Genomic DNA, 14,874 nt, shown 5'->3' with positions numbered 1-14,874 from the left:
AAAAAAGAAAAAAAAAAGGCAGAGACAGAGAAAAAAACAGCAACAATTAGTGGCTCTTAAGAATGAAAGATTCTAAGGAAAAGGAGAACGGTGTGATTTGCAAAGGACTGGCTCAGGAGTCTAACCAACCAGAACACCTCATTTTTGCAACGACTTACGAGACAAAGAAAACAGACAGTTGGCAAAGTACTGATTTGGCTATAATCAGTGGATAAACTGCAGCTACTGCATTAACTTCTGAATAAGAACTTGATCTTAACTGGGCTTTCACATCAAATTTCCAAATCATCTCTAAAGCACTGATACGCGTCCCGTTGCAAGATAACAGTAAACTTGGTAGTTTTTCCTAGTGGGAGACTCCAAGCACACGCTCAATAGTGAGTCAGTTCTGAGACAAACCTCTGATGCCTCCTCAAACCCTCAACCCACCAGAGTAGTTCTCTTGCTAGATGCCAAGTGTCCAAAGGAGCAAGTTAAATCAGCACGTCCGCAAAGTGCAAGAAATTAGCACGTGTTAATTTTGGGGGGTCAAATATAAGGTATCCATTGCAACATGAGGATTTACACACTTTGAAGGGGTCACAGGTAGGCTTCAACTGAACAATTACGAGAGAAAGGCAGTTAACCAATCTGCTAAAACGATGTGTTAATGTATTCCTTCATCCACATTTACTGAACGCCCATTATGTACCAGGAACTGTGCTGGTTAGATGGAGGCCAAAACAGACACAGCCTCCGGTTTTCCGGAGCTAGCAATCCCAGTGGAGGCCACCGACATGAAAACATAGATATACCGCGATGAATAATTTGGGAGAAGGCGGTGGGGGAGGAGGGTCCTGTGCAGAAAACAAAGATGCCCGGGGGAAGGAAGGACGTGAGGGAGGCAGGCGAGACGCGAGGTGGGGAGGGGAGGCCGAGACGGGAGAATAAAAAGGTCGAAACCAAGGGCCGGGCTCGGGGAAGGCTGCGCGTCAAGGCCGCCATTCAAACCCCAGGTGAGAGGCGGGGCCCGAGACCTCGGCCAGGGCAGGGAGGGCGGGCCCACAGACTTACCGTCCGGCTCCTTCCCTGCCAACGCCGCCTCAGCGCCCTGACTCCGGAAGAACTGCAGGGCCGCGAGCCCAGCTCCCGCTGCGCCCACTACAGCCCCGGCCACGAAGCCACTCAGAAAACGTCGGGAGCCCCGGAGGCGGGAAGCGATGCTCTTAGTAGCCATCTTGCTCGAGGTAGCGGCCTTTTACCACGGCGCATGCGCGCGCAGCGCCCACTCCGCCCCCGCCCACCTGAGGGCCTCGCGCGCCCCCTGGTGACACACCTGGGCGCCCTGGCGCACCCCCGCTTCATCCCCGGTCCACTGGACCGGACGATGGATGGGAGTGTGTTTTGAGGGCTTAGTGGTGTGCTATATTTAGTCTTGAAAAGAAAATGCCTTTAGTCCCATTGAATAGGTGAGTAAACACTTGCACATGGTTGCTCCAAGGTCTCCAGGGCCTACATTCCCACTCAGGTCTATTTATTTATTATTTATTTAGAGACAGGGTCTTTATGTACAGACAGGGTCTCTGTTACCCAGGCTGCAGAACAGTGGAATGATCATAGCTCACTGCGACCTCGAACTCCTGGACTTAAGTGATCCTCCTGCCTCAGCCTCCTGAGTAGCTGTGACTACAGGCTCGTGCCACATTGCATGGCTAAATTTTTTTTTGGTGGGGGTCAGCAAGCAGTAGAGAAGGGGGTCTCCTTATGTTGCCCAGGCTGGTATCCAACTTCTGGCCTCAAGTAATCCTCCTGCCTCAGCCTCCCAGAGTGCTGTAATTTCAGATGTGAGCCACTATGCCCAGCCTTCTCTTTTAAATGGGAATAATAATACTTAGATCATAGGGTTCTTGTGAGGATTAAAGGAGATGACACATGCAAAATGTTTACGGCAGTACCGGGGCATGTCATTAAGTGCTCTATAAATGTTAGAAATTTTTGAGTCATCTCTACTGTTTGTCTTGGTAGAATATAAAGTCCAGATTGCTGAATGCCTCCTGGCAAAGAAAGGGCAGATGCATTTCGTAGACTACCACTCACAAATAAGTGAGTCTTCATTTTGCAGCACTATCTCCAGCATTCTGTGTGAATGTACTTCTTAACAGAACCTTCAAGTTTCCTATTTCTCAGGTAACTGGTAGGAATATGTTTCATCTGATCCCACTGATGATTCACTGAGCAGGAGGCCACTTCTAAGAACCTACTCAGGTGTACACGTTATTTTGACAGCCTCGAATGGGAGGCTACCCCCCTGCCAGGAATACCTCTTGTGAAGAACTCTGACTGGTTGTTACATCAACCAGAGCCCTTCCTAGGGATTTTGGATCTGGTACTCTCTCCGGGTAGCAAAGCTGTGACGTGAAACTCTGGGACTGGGCCAGGCGCAGTGGCTCACACCTGTAATCCCACCACTTTGGGAGGCTGAGACCAGCAGATCACTTGAGGTCAGGAGATTGAGACCAGCCTGGCCAACATGGTGAAACCCCCGTCTTTACTTAAAATACAAAAATTAGCCGGTGTGGTGGTGGGCGCCTGTAATCCCAGCTACTTGGGAGACTGAGGCAGAATTGCTTGAACCCAGGAGGCGGAGGTTGCAGTGAGCTGAGATCACACCACTGCACTCCAGTCTGGGCGGTGTGTCAAAAGAAAAAGAGAAAGGGACGCAGGGAGGGAAGGAGGGAGAAAAAGCAAGCAGCTCTGGCACTGTCCACAGCCTTGTTTCCTGCTAAGTAGTCAAAGGAGCAGGTGCATCCGGTCTTGCCGTGAGCAACAATGGAAGAAATACTGGATGCAGGTGAAGGCCTGTAATGCTGTGAGCCCGGCTCCCAAGGATCCTGAAGACCACATGCATCCTGCCTTTCTGAAGGCTTAGCTAGCCATTTCCCCCCCAAGATCCTTTCAGTGAAACCCCCTTATCTGTCACCTGCAACCGAGTCCTGACAAATACAACCAGACAACACTGTTATCTGTAGGCTTCAAGACTGCTTCAGCAGCTTTCCCCCAAATTTACTAAATACACAATCACTGAAGTACCATATTTCTCAAGGCCCTTTTAAGTGCCAGACCCTGTGTTAAATACTAGAGATAAATGGTAGATGGCTTTTCCTCATCTAGATCCACTACTTCTAAACAACGGTGTAACCCCACGTTTGGTCCCACTGGAAGGGCTGCCTGCCTCTGGGTAGGAATACTCCCTCTGGGCCTGTTTGCCCACCTGTAAAATTGGAATTGGGCCAGTGATTTGTAAACGTTAATCAGGGTTCCCAGGTGTTCTTTAGGAAGGGCTGAGAGGGCAAGTGAAATGGCCCTTGAGCCCTCTTCCACTTGCTCGTTCAGACAAGCGTGGTTTTATAAACCAACTCCTGTGCCCAATTTCTCTTGGTGAAAAAATTCCTTTGCTAACGGCAAAGTTTGACCAGATGACTCCTAAGGTCCAACCTTTCAGCTTTTCCAGCTCCAAGATCCTGTATCAAAAATGTCAGCCCTGGGCCAGGCGCGGTGGCTCAAGCCTGTAATCCCAGCACTTTGGGAGGCCGAGGCGGGCGGATCACGAGGTCAAGAGATCGAGACCATCCTGGTCGATACGGTGAAACCCTGTCTCTACCAAAAATACAAAAAAAGTAGCTGGGCATGGTGGCACATGCCTGTAATCCGAGCTACTCAGGAGGCTGAGGCAGGAGAATTGCCTGAACCCAGGAGGCGGAGGTTGCGGTGAGCCGAGAGAAAAAAAAAAAAAAAAAAAATGTCAGCCCTTCGCCCTCCGTCACTGGGGGCACTCATTAATAAAAGGTGAACTTTCTAAATGTGAAAGAGCAAAAACAGCCAAACGTTGGGCAACTGGTCCCTGAACCTTTCTCCAAAAGCTTCAAGCAGTTGCTTAATTCTCATAATAAAGGGTGAATTAAAAGGGTGTTTCGCCACTTAGGTGAGTATGAGTTATGAACCAAAAAAACTTGTCAAGCACAGAAAGCAGTGAGGTGATTTCTGGAGCCTTCCTGCTTTGTTAGGATTAAAGACTAGCATTATTTTATTATTGGGGAACTACAAACTCATTCAGTAAGATTAAGTCTGGATCTCTGAAACCTGGGACCTGGTTTGCTGATTCCAGGTTGGAGATAAGGACCCATAATTTTATCTTTTTAATAGCTTAGCAAATGACTCCAGTACTCAGCAACATTTGGGAATGGCAGAGCTTGTCATCTCAATAGTCCTGAATAAAAATTTTCAAGGTTTCTCCGCTCCACTTAAAACAATATTGCTCAGGGTGGTCTGTAAAGTATAGGTCTGGTTGCAAAGGACAGGGGAACAGGGGAGTGTCTTGGACATTTGGAAAATATGCTACCCTGCAGAAACTTACCCAAAATCCCGGAACAGTTCCTTCAGGAGAATGGTCCCCTTTCATGGTATCCCCAACTAGACCCTGGACTTCTGAATGGCAGAAATAGAGACCCATGGTGCTTAGCTTCAGCCCCACAGGACCATGGCAGGCTAGGCATTCGGCAATTAGCATCTGTTAATGTTACACACACCAAACAGGACCCGACTTGAGTCAGCCCTACAAGCAGGTGAACACCATTTTATTTCCAATTCCCATGAACCTCCAGTCCCCTGCCACATAATTAAGAGAGACAAGGATTGTTTTATTATTTTATTTTCATATACAAAAAGATAAAACTTGAAATAGTTCTAGATTTTTCCTCCTATTGTTGGGGTGTGACTGCTTCTTCACACAGGGGGAAAAAACTACATTCACATCGGTTTATTTGAGGACCCAGTGCAGAGTTCAAGCAGCAAAACCCCAACTTGGCAGATCTAATTTCAAACTTGACACTCATTTCTAAAATTACCACAGTAAAAAGGAACAAAGATCCACTGCAAATGAATGAACTATGATACAATGTTCTTTCCAAAATGTTTTCATTTTGCAACTGTAATTACATGGATGTCTGCTTTAGGCCATTGTAGAGTGTGTGTGCGTGTGCGTGTGTGTATGTGTATGTGTATGTGTGTGTGTGTGTGTGTGTGTTACATATATATATATATATATATATATATATATATATATATATATAAATCAGCACACTTTTCAAATCCAGACAGGGTAACAGCAACAAGCTTAACTCTGTATATATATATTTTTTAAAACATGAACTTTAGTATAACTTTTGTTAATTCAGTAGTACAAGCTATTTCTGTTCTACAAAATTTTTATTTTATAGCTACAAGGGTGAAAAGTGACCTACTACATTTACATCTCACATATCCTGGTATGCAAACAGTACTTATTGAATTTGAGCCAAAAACTAGAAGTCTTTAGTTTTAGCACTTGAAAGAGCTTCCTTGCTTCTACAGCCTTAAATCATATACTAGTCACATTTCCAGAGTCTGCAATTACTCATCATTTTAAACTGTGAGAAACAGGTGAACCCAAAGTTTTAATTACAATTTTTATATACAAGTTAGGTAACACAGCTCAATAAGACTTAGCTATCCATCCTAAGCCCAACACACACATTCTCCACTAAGTTAGACAAGTCTTAGGGTTTTCCTTCTTTCCCTTACAAATAATGTACAAATTTAGAAGTAGCTGGTAAAACTGATACATATAAGATGGCAAATAAAAGGTGACGTTTTCTGTTGGTTCCAAAACTCTTCCTGCAAATTTTGTACTCTGCTGTGTTCTTTAACTGTATGTGTGTTACATGCAGAAAGCTCTTTTCATAAGAATTGACATCAAACTCGATGTAAGTTAAATTTACAGTACTGTATATTCAGATTCAAGGACAAATGTGGAAAAACATTAACAGGTGAAAAATTTGGCCTTTGACACTTCCATTAAGATCATGTCAAGTTCATAAGCAGATTCTTTTGTACAGTTGAAAAATGGCATTGTTGTGGATTTGTGGTGTGGAACTGAAATCTAGAAATATGTTTCTACTCTGCGGTAACCCTCTCCCTCAATTCTGAAGTACCACTCAACTTTCTCTGCATTTTTATAGAATTAGAGAAAAAAAGAGGAAAAAAGCCGCTGGCATTTTAACAATTCCTTCCCTCACTGGCAGTCTTAACATTTTCAGATGAGGTCTCCCAAAGAATCTCTAATAATCACTTACTTCCAGACGGCCTTTCATGATGACTTGGACACTTTTCAAATTAAAACTCAGATGTTGCCTAATCTTTCCTACTCTCATCTCTGTCATTGTTTGTAAAATTTGGGTGATTGCATTTTTCCCTCACGGAGAAATTATTTGGCTAAACACACACTTAACTCGCGGCAGTGCTCTGAGAAAACCCCGCTCGGGCTAAAGCACTTGCAGGGACTGAAGCCAACAGTCCACGAAATGGGGCAGAGACCGAACACTTAAGAGCACTGACTTGGGCCCCTCACTGGGAACACACTGACCCTGCATCCCGTGGTCTGTGGAACAGGTCTGCAGGACAGCAGGACAGTCCAGGAAGGTAGCCCATGCTCGTATGGCTGAGTGACCACTTTTAATCTTGGTCTGCCATCTATGCCCCAGAGACAAAAATTCAGATGTGGTGACTGCTGGTTAATTAAACTTTTTGAACTGGTAAAAAAGGCTCTTTAAAAAATATATATATTCATTTAAAATACATCAAAATGACAAACAGCCGTATCCCGCAAGGCCTAATTTCACAGCAACATATGCTACAGACATCTTCCCAAAATGCACTATGGTGGATGGTGGGTTTTTTATCCTGCCATTTAAAGGAATGTTCTACATTTGAGCATTAGCGACTGGAAATGTGTTACAAAGAGCTTATCTTTGGGACTAATTTGCGTGCAAGCCCAGCCAATTAAATCGCTTTGCCTATTCAGACATGAGAATACTGAAAATGGCAGAATTCAAAGAGGAACAGAGGAAGCACCATTCAGACGGCACTCTAGACCCATCCCACCACAGTGCCATGACGAGCTTGCCAGAAGCCCTTTCCTCATTCCTTGGGAAGAGTTTTGCTTTAATACAAGTAAGTGCCCACGCTCAGCAGGGTTCCTGCATATGTACGTTAAAAGTCTGCAGTATCAAGAGGACCCAGATGGCGACACTGTTCAACATGAGGTCTGAGGTAACTGGTTCTTAAAATACCTGGATCACAGAAGTGCATCCAGAAATTAGAGCTGGGAAAAAGGAAAAAGGTAGAGGCTGGGGACTAGAAAAGACAAGTAGAAAAAAGCTTACAGCAGTTGCTTTTGTGGGAAAGAGTGACAAACACAAAGGCACAGCAGAATTACATCCCAAGACATGTGGCTGGAGAGCAGAGACATGTTCTTTTTATGGGGAACGGATGGGGTTGATTTCTGGGGTGCTACTAGATCTGCTGGAACTAAATTTATTCCAAGTATAAAAAGGGTAAAGTGTAAACTTACACACTTAACTAGAATGAATACAAAACACAGCTGGTTTAAAATGACACACTAGGGATTCTCTTGATAAAACCATCCCTCCCGTCCAGTGCACCTCTGTCTGGAAGCAGCAGCCTGAAGCCAGCAGGCAGGGTCTGGGGGACAGGTCTTCAGCTGGGCCTCAGGATGGGCCACTATGAATACGAGAAATTAACTTAATTATTCATGATATATCACCATCGAAAGTCCCACACAAATAACCATCCACTCTCTGCTGAACAATAAATAGGCTAAAATGAAGACCACTTTCCATACTGTGGCAGTGATGCTGGACTTCCTAAGAAAAGCAGGAAAACTCTGGTGCTATTTGAAAGATGTCCTGCTGTTGCTGGGGTTCTGAGCTTCCTCTCTGGGCTCCTGGCTCATTGCTTGGATGGAAGCAGCAAGCCAACCCAACCATTCTCACCTCCAAAAGAGCCCTGCCGGAGAGGACAAAAGGTGCCTGGCAGCTGTCCACTGAATTGGATCACTGCATCCACATACTGCCTCCCCTCGCTTTCTGAACAATTACTCAACTGGCTAATTCTGTCCCTCACCCTAGGTAATGTGACCTTAGATAATCCAGTTTGGTGGATTACTCAAACCACAGATTCTCATTTCAGAGTTTTTGTAGCTGAATCTTATTCACGTCCCATCCCACCCAAATCTGCACCCCTATACAATTTCTGTTCCCCTAAACACTCTCACATGACTATGTCCTACGGCAGGAGCTTAAAAACGAATTTTTGACCTCGGAACCCTTTGTTCAACAGAAATCTCAGGAGGAAGCACCGATGTAAAACACTGCTGTCCCTCTCTCCTCCCAATCCACAAGCTGAGCTGAAGTATCACAGTCCTACACAACCACAAGTGGAGTTTTTGGCCAAAAAAGACCCGCAAATTGACTCCAGTCTGCCAGTGTATCACAGGAATCCATATGTGCGCTGAGTCAAAGTTCCACACCACTCATGTTCCAGTGTACGTTTCTCTTGAAAGGTAAAGCTCATCAGCTCTGTTTACAAAATCATTCAAATTCACTAACTTTATAAAAATAATCTGTGGTATAAAACAATCTCCACATTGTGTAGAAGAAATCTGTCAGGTGATATAACTAAATATATATGTAGAACTATCGATTTTTTTAAAGTAAAGTTCAAGTGTTGTGTATCTATTATACAACCTATTCTTTTATTTACAATGCTAACATTCCAATGCGAACATCACTAGGAGTCAGGGAATGAGCCCACACCCAACCGACAGAGAAGTTCCCAGGACTCAAGACAGAACTCATGCATCTGCAAGAAGACCCATCCTCACCTGCCTGAAAAACTAACTCATGGGTCGTATTTTTCCTAACTGTGAGCTCAAAAATGTAAACTTTGCAAGCGAATGTAATACTTTTCTATAGACGTCCAGCATAGCCCAGGTTTATATAGCCCACTGCATACACACAAAGAGCTGTGTGTACATTGCCTTAGTGTCCTGTGGTTGTTTTACAGTAGTTATCAGAATTGCCTAGGCCCTAGACCAGGCATCCCCAAACTTTTTACACAGGGGGCCAGTTCACTGTCCCTCAGACCGTTGGAGGGCCGCCACATACTGTGCTCCTCTCACTGACCACCAGTGAAAGAGGTGCCCCTTCCTCAAGTGCGGTGGGGGGCCAGATAAATGGCCTCAGGGGGCCGCATGCGGCCCGCAGCTGTAGTTTGGGGACACCTGCTCTAGACAATCCGGACACTGCCCTGGAGAAATGGAAGGCAGTGCAGGGCCCATCACCACACACTGGCATTTAGAGAGTATGTGTTTCAACTACTGAGGAAAAATCACTTCGGTTATCTCTATGAGCTGCCATAGGAGCAAATAAAGTATCACTGCTTTTGGCACTACAGGGATAGGGGAAGTACCACAATCAAAAAGTCTTGCTTCATTCATACCTGGAAGAGACCATCATGAAAATGTAAAAACTTGGTAAAGATTTAAATCATGGTAAATTCTTTAAATTCAAATTCTTGTTCAAACCAAAGTTTACAGTGGACCCAAAATAAACATAAAATATTCAAAATGTCCCACTAGATAATTTGGACTTTTATTTGCTGACAGGCCTTTTGGACCCACCAATCATTTAAAAAATGTTATTGGGTCAACTGAATTAATTTCCAAGGGGGTGTTTTTCCTACAAAACTAAATCCTTATTTCAAAAAACTTTTCCAACCTTCTAAAGGTTTGGAATACATTCATAGGTAGACTGCTGGTTACAAATCAACTACCTGGAATCTTTAACTTAAAGAACTATGCATATAACCCTGAATTCAATCAACATTTACAAATCTAACTAAGAAGATATACAGTTCACCAACTGAATCACTGGGCCTGTTTATGTAAAATATTACTGTCAACTGAGATTTAAACTCATCACTACTAGGTTGAACATGTAAGCTATTGAATATTTCATTAGTTTAGAATTTGCAAACAGCCACTAACTAAAGAGAATTCATGTCATCCCAGTGAGAAGTAGAAAAAGACACCTTGTCCCCTTCTCCTTCTGGCTGTTCACCCAGGATGGAGGGTAAATGAACAGATCTACGGAGCTTCTTAAAAAGGTACAGTCTGATGCCCCTGAAATGGGAATCAGGTCTGGCCATCTCTCCAAAGGTGTGCTATCAAAAACTCAACAGGCTGAAATAACTGAGACTGAAAATCAAACTCCTGGAAACTGCTTTCCAATTAGTGTATTTTTCTAGTGAAATGAAGCTCTTGAGAGTAACTAGCTGTCCAACTTCTAGTACCAATTCTAAAACCTTACGTATTTCTGCTTATTATATTATTTTAAAAACCAGCAAACCCTTGTGTTACCAATAGGTGCTGGGAACTTTACACTGCATACTAAAAAAGGCAAAATTCTATTTTCAAGAGGGTCATCCAATACTCGCACTTCAATGCAACAGCCACCTCCCCGCCCTCAAGGGTCAGAGCACAGGTGGCATGTGACAGGCTTTCTGAGCCACACACAGCACATGAAGAACATTCAATACACAGCTGAGCTTCCTTCCACCAGGGAAAGACCCACACACACAGCCCGAGCACACAGGGCACAGTAGCAGGATAGAGGAAACAAGAATGTGGCCAATTGAAGAGAAAAGTGACAGAGCCCAGCTGCAGGAAGAAGTACTGTGCTGTCTAAGTTCTTTCGAGAGGGTCAGCCTAGCCTCTTAGGGCAATGGAAGAACTATCAATGTGGCCTGGAGATGAGAGACCCTTCCTTTTGCTAAGAATACGTGAGCAGAAGTCTCTATCCTCCTGAAGATGTTCAAGGCTGGACGACAACCTCCTTGTTCTGCAGAAACCACACCCAAGTCCAGACAGGATGAATTCAGAGTCAGAATCAGCTGGCATGTGTGGGTATGCCCTCCCCAGGCAGGACTGGTCCCACAGGCTCCTCTCCAGAGCAGACAGGACAAGAGGGCCATGCTGGACAGGGCTAATCATGCTCAGCATCTTCCCTCACGGCCAGGTGTGACTTTCTCCCCAGGACAGCCCCTTGTCCCCTGAGCAACTCATGCAAAGAGCTCCTGCTGAGGACCAATGGTCCCAGGAGAAAACCCAGCATATGCCAAGCAGGATGCTGTGATGACTATGTCAACGGCCTTCCCTAACGCCCCATCGCTGAGGGCCCTCTGCAGGACACTGTAACACAACGGCCTCTATCCTCACTTTCTTCCTCCTTCTGCTCATTGCTGGATTTCTCCAGCTAGGGATGACTTCTCAGTTATCATGGACACTTTCTTCCCCAAGGCCCATCCCTACAGCCCGGGGACTGCCTGGATGACAGCACACTAGAAAGGGAGCAGCAAGGATCCTTGGCTACTCTCTGCTAACTTGGTCCCCTGCCACCCTGCATGGAACAGCCCCTTCCACTGACAGGGAAAATGATACCAGGCCCCATTTCCCCAGTCTTTCACAGAGCCTGAGGTCAAAAACAAAAAGAAAGCAATGATCTGAGCTCCCCAAAAGTGCGTGTCACATGAAGTCTTTATGGAAAAGAGTACAGGCAGAGGCTCTATGACCCAGTAAACTCAAAAGTAGAGCTCCAGATGGCTTACTCCTCAAAGAACGACGACGGGGAACAAACATTTTGCCTGGGGCAAAAGGCCCACCTGTGCTCCAAGAGCCATGCCCTGTAAGGAGACCCCCACCTTCTTCTTGCCATCGGCAGCCAGATACGTCGCCTGACGGGTGCACCCTGCACCACGCAGGAGGGCAAAAACAGCCTGAAGCCCAAGGAACTGGCGTGGACCACCCCCTCCCCAGCCACACCAAACAGGCACCATCTCCTGACACACCATCTGATGGCAAGGCCCCCCAGGGACACCACCGTGACCGAGTGTGGGGTGGGCCTAGAGGGAGGCCACCAAGGGAAAAGGCATGCAGGCCTGATTTGTCTGTACCACGTCCTGACCACAAAGTCCCACACCAGAACCATGGCTCAACCCCCGCTTGGCCAGGTCAAAACTTCTCACAAGAATCAAGCCAGCACACAAAGAAAAACCCCCCAGAGGAACCAAAACGGAACCGAGAGGCTGGGGTTTAGGGTTCAGGTAGTATCATGATCTGACTATTCCTGCAGTAAATCTGCTACATTTGTTAGTGGTTTGTTTCTTCTGAGGATGAAAAGTAAAGATGCCCACAGTGCCTGAGGAGAAAGCTAAAGAAATTAGATATGGCACTTTTCGATCAATATTTAAAGCTTCTTAACGAAATAAATGGAAAAGAAAAGCAACTGCTGTAAGGCCTGTTTTGCCATTAAAAATTATTCCAAGGGAAGAAAAATACCACAGCACAAAATCAAACCATTAAAAAAAAAAAAAAAAGAAAAAAGACAACATAGCTTACCAAAACGCTATTCCTGTAACTACTTGGCCAGCCCACATTTTGACCCATGAAGCAAAAACTGAGCTCTGAGAGGGAACCAACGGGCCTCACACAGCCCCCTGAGCCCCAACACCCAGAGGAAAGGACCCAGGGCAGCAAGCCCCAGACACTGCACAGAGCACGGCAGGTAGATGACCGGGCGTGTGCAGTGCCCCCAACACTATGGACTCCAAGACCGGCCGGAGAGAAACCCTTCTCTCTCAGACACGCTGCACTAGATGACGGACCCGAGTCACGGTGTGCTTCACAGAGGCATCACACATCTCTTCCAATGTTGCTGCTAATTTGCTGAAGAAGTCAAATCTCAAGTAAAATCACCCCATGCAGGTCTAAGGGCCATCCTTCTACCAAGTTTAAGTGGAGTTACCTGTCATTCTGAACACTGACCGATCACATATATTACATGTGAATTACATGTGAAGCTCCCAACAACCCAAGAGGGGGAGGCCTTTTCAGTTCTCATCAGGTCAACCTCGCCCCATGGCCCCCACCTTGCCTACCCTCATGATGAAGAGATGCACTATTTTTAAATAAAATGATCTAAAGAAACCATTAGGAAAAGCCTTCACAAACAAAACTGATGAAAGCGCAGACTTGGCCCAGACAGCCAACCTACAGTTGATGGCAACTATTTACAAGAGGGCATTATCAAACAAAAATGGTAGCACTTCCTAAAAGATGCAAACGTGTTTCTTTTTCTCTATTTCTTTTAAACTTCCTTGTCATAAAAGCCAACTTACATTAAAATATACTTACTACAAGACAACACAACTAACAAAATATATAATAAACCTTACACAAGTAGAAAATTCTGAGGTATTTCTGGTTTGAGGTGATCTGTGGTCGTGAAGTTTTAATTCTTTTACTTTTCAAAATTTAAACCTTGGAAGCCACATAGCAAAGCATGTGTATATGTGGATGTGTGTTTTGTCTGAAAAAAAAAAAAATTAGCATGTTTCATAAATTAAAAAAAAAATCGAATGTTGAAACAGCAGCATTAGGAACATTCACTGACTAGAGCAAGGTATGGCATAATAGAAAAACCGTTTTTTAGGATATGTACCACTTTAAGGGGTCTGGAGAAAGTTGTCCACAAGCCACAGAAAGGAGACAGTAATGTCACCACCTGGGGCGGAACCAGAGCTGCAGGACTCTGGGGTCCCCAGAGAGACAGGCCTTGGCAGACTCCACTCAGGAATCGTTTTGCCCTGTCTGTGCAGGATGACCCCCTGCGGGCATTTCCCTGAACTGCTCCAAGAGGAAACAAAAGTATTTCAACTTTTCCTTCATCAAGGGTATTTACAGCATCGTGTCTCATGAAGAACATATTCACTAAATTGTGATGATTCTACCCTCACCTAACTTTAAAATTAGGGCAGAAAAAAAAATGTTTCATCCTATGCCCAAGGCCAAGTTAGTGAAAAGAAACTGGTCAGGGCCAGCAGGTAGGTCAGGGCTGCCCCGAGTCTCAGGCTTTCTCCAAACCCCGCTCTGACTGCTAACGCTCGGCCTCCACAAGGTCCTTCCCCTCGACTCCTGGTTACCTGAGAAGTAGCCTCCATAGCAAAGGATGCTGCTCCGAATGTGCCCGAGTCCAGTGTAGCTCTGTCCCAAACCCTACCCCAGCACCGCCCTCCCCTTCCAACTCCAGTCCAAACCATTCTCATCCCAGTTTTTCTCTCAGTCAGGACAACACCCGTTAGATCCGTGAAAGACGCATCTGCTGTTTCTTAAGCTCACTAAAACAAAATAAAAGGAGGGTAGGGAAGAGGGAGGGGAGGAGGGCAGAGGGCAGAGGAAACTCCTCTTCTGAGGAAGGTATGTTCTTATGTAACAGTCTTCAAAGGTTCCTCTAGGTAGAGTTTGCAGCATTAGGTTTCCTAAGACAGGAGATGGGTTTCTTTGTGTCACAGATTCTGAGACGACGAACAAAGAGAAAGCGGGAAAAATGAATCCCAAAGGACACGAGGTGGCTGAGGCTCTTCAGCATGGCGCTGGTTCTGCATTCACAGCTCAGCACCGCAACGCCTGCTGACGTGTCCGCTGTTTGTGATACAGTAGAGCAATATGCTGGTAAAAACTGATCCAATCCAAAAAATAATATTAATAATAATAATAATAATAATTATAATAATAATAATAATAAGTCAAGGTAAAATAGCAGCTGCATTTTATGTGTTTGTTGGTTTTATGGGATTTCCAAAACAAAACACAACTTTTTTTTCCTTTTTTCTTCAGATCCACTGAGTCTGGACAGACACTCACGTCCTGGGCTTAGACGCTTGATTCTTTAGGGGGCAGGTGCACCTTGGTGACAGAGGTCACCAGGGAAACGAGCTAGTGCCGTTGACCGACCTCCGAATCAGGGACACCCGCTCCTCCACGCAGCCCGCGGACAAGCGAGCCTCTGCATCATGGTCCCAGCACTCCTCGATGGTCACGCAGAGCTGGGCCAGGCCCTGAGCAGCAGAGGGGAGACGGGAAAGACACCTTTGTTAGGCCCC

The 14,874-nt window shown here is 45.3% G+C and overlaps 2 protein-coding genes across 3 annotated transcripts in view; both read right to left on the bottom strand.

Moving 5' to 3' along the window:
* Positions 1-1,244, bottom strand: part of EXOG (exo/endonuclease G) — a 45,902-nt gene extending 44,658 nt beyond the window's left edge. The window contains exon 1 of one of the 2 annotated variants that reach the window (XM_003930893.4): positions 1,054-1,244. In XM_003930893.4, coding sequence (XP_003930942.1) covers positions 1,054-1,216 — 163 coding nt within the window. In that variant the 5' untranslated portion in view covers positions 1,217-1,244. The remainder of the gene's footprint in view (positions 1-1,053) is intronic. The other variant, XM_074406050.1, reaches the window with a different exon arrangement.
* A 3,427-nt stretch (positions 1,245-4,671) lies between these two features.
* Positions 4,672-14,874, bottom strand: part of ACVR2B (activin A receptor type 2B) — a 38,505-nt gene continuing 28,302 nt past the window's right edge. Inside the window, exon 11 of the mRNA XM_039461979.2 lies at positions 4,672-14,829. Coding sequence (XP_039317913.1) covers positions 14,692-14,829 — 138 coding nt within the window. The 3' untranslated portion in view covers positions 4,672-14,691. The remainder of the gene's footprint in view (positions 14,830-14,874) is intronic.

The sequence above is a fragment of the Saimiri boliviensis genome, chromosome 9, assembly GCF_048565385.1.
Source record: "Saimiri boliviensis isolate mSaiBol1 chromosome 9, mSaiBol1.pri, whole genome shotgun sequence".
In the NCBI taxonomy this organism is placed as follows: Eukaryota; Metazoa; Chordata; class Mammalia; order Primates; family Cebidae; genus Saimiri; species Saimiri boliviensis.
Note: the sequence above shows the minus strand (reverse complement) of the source record. Positions and strands in the feature narration are given on the sequence as shown.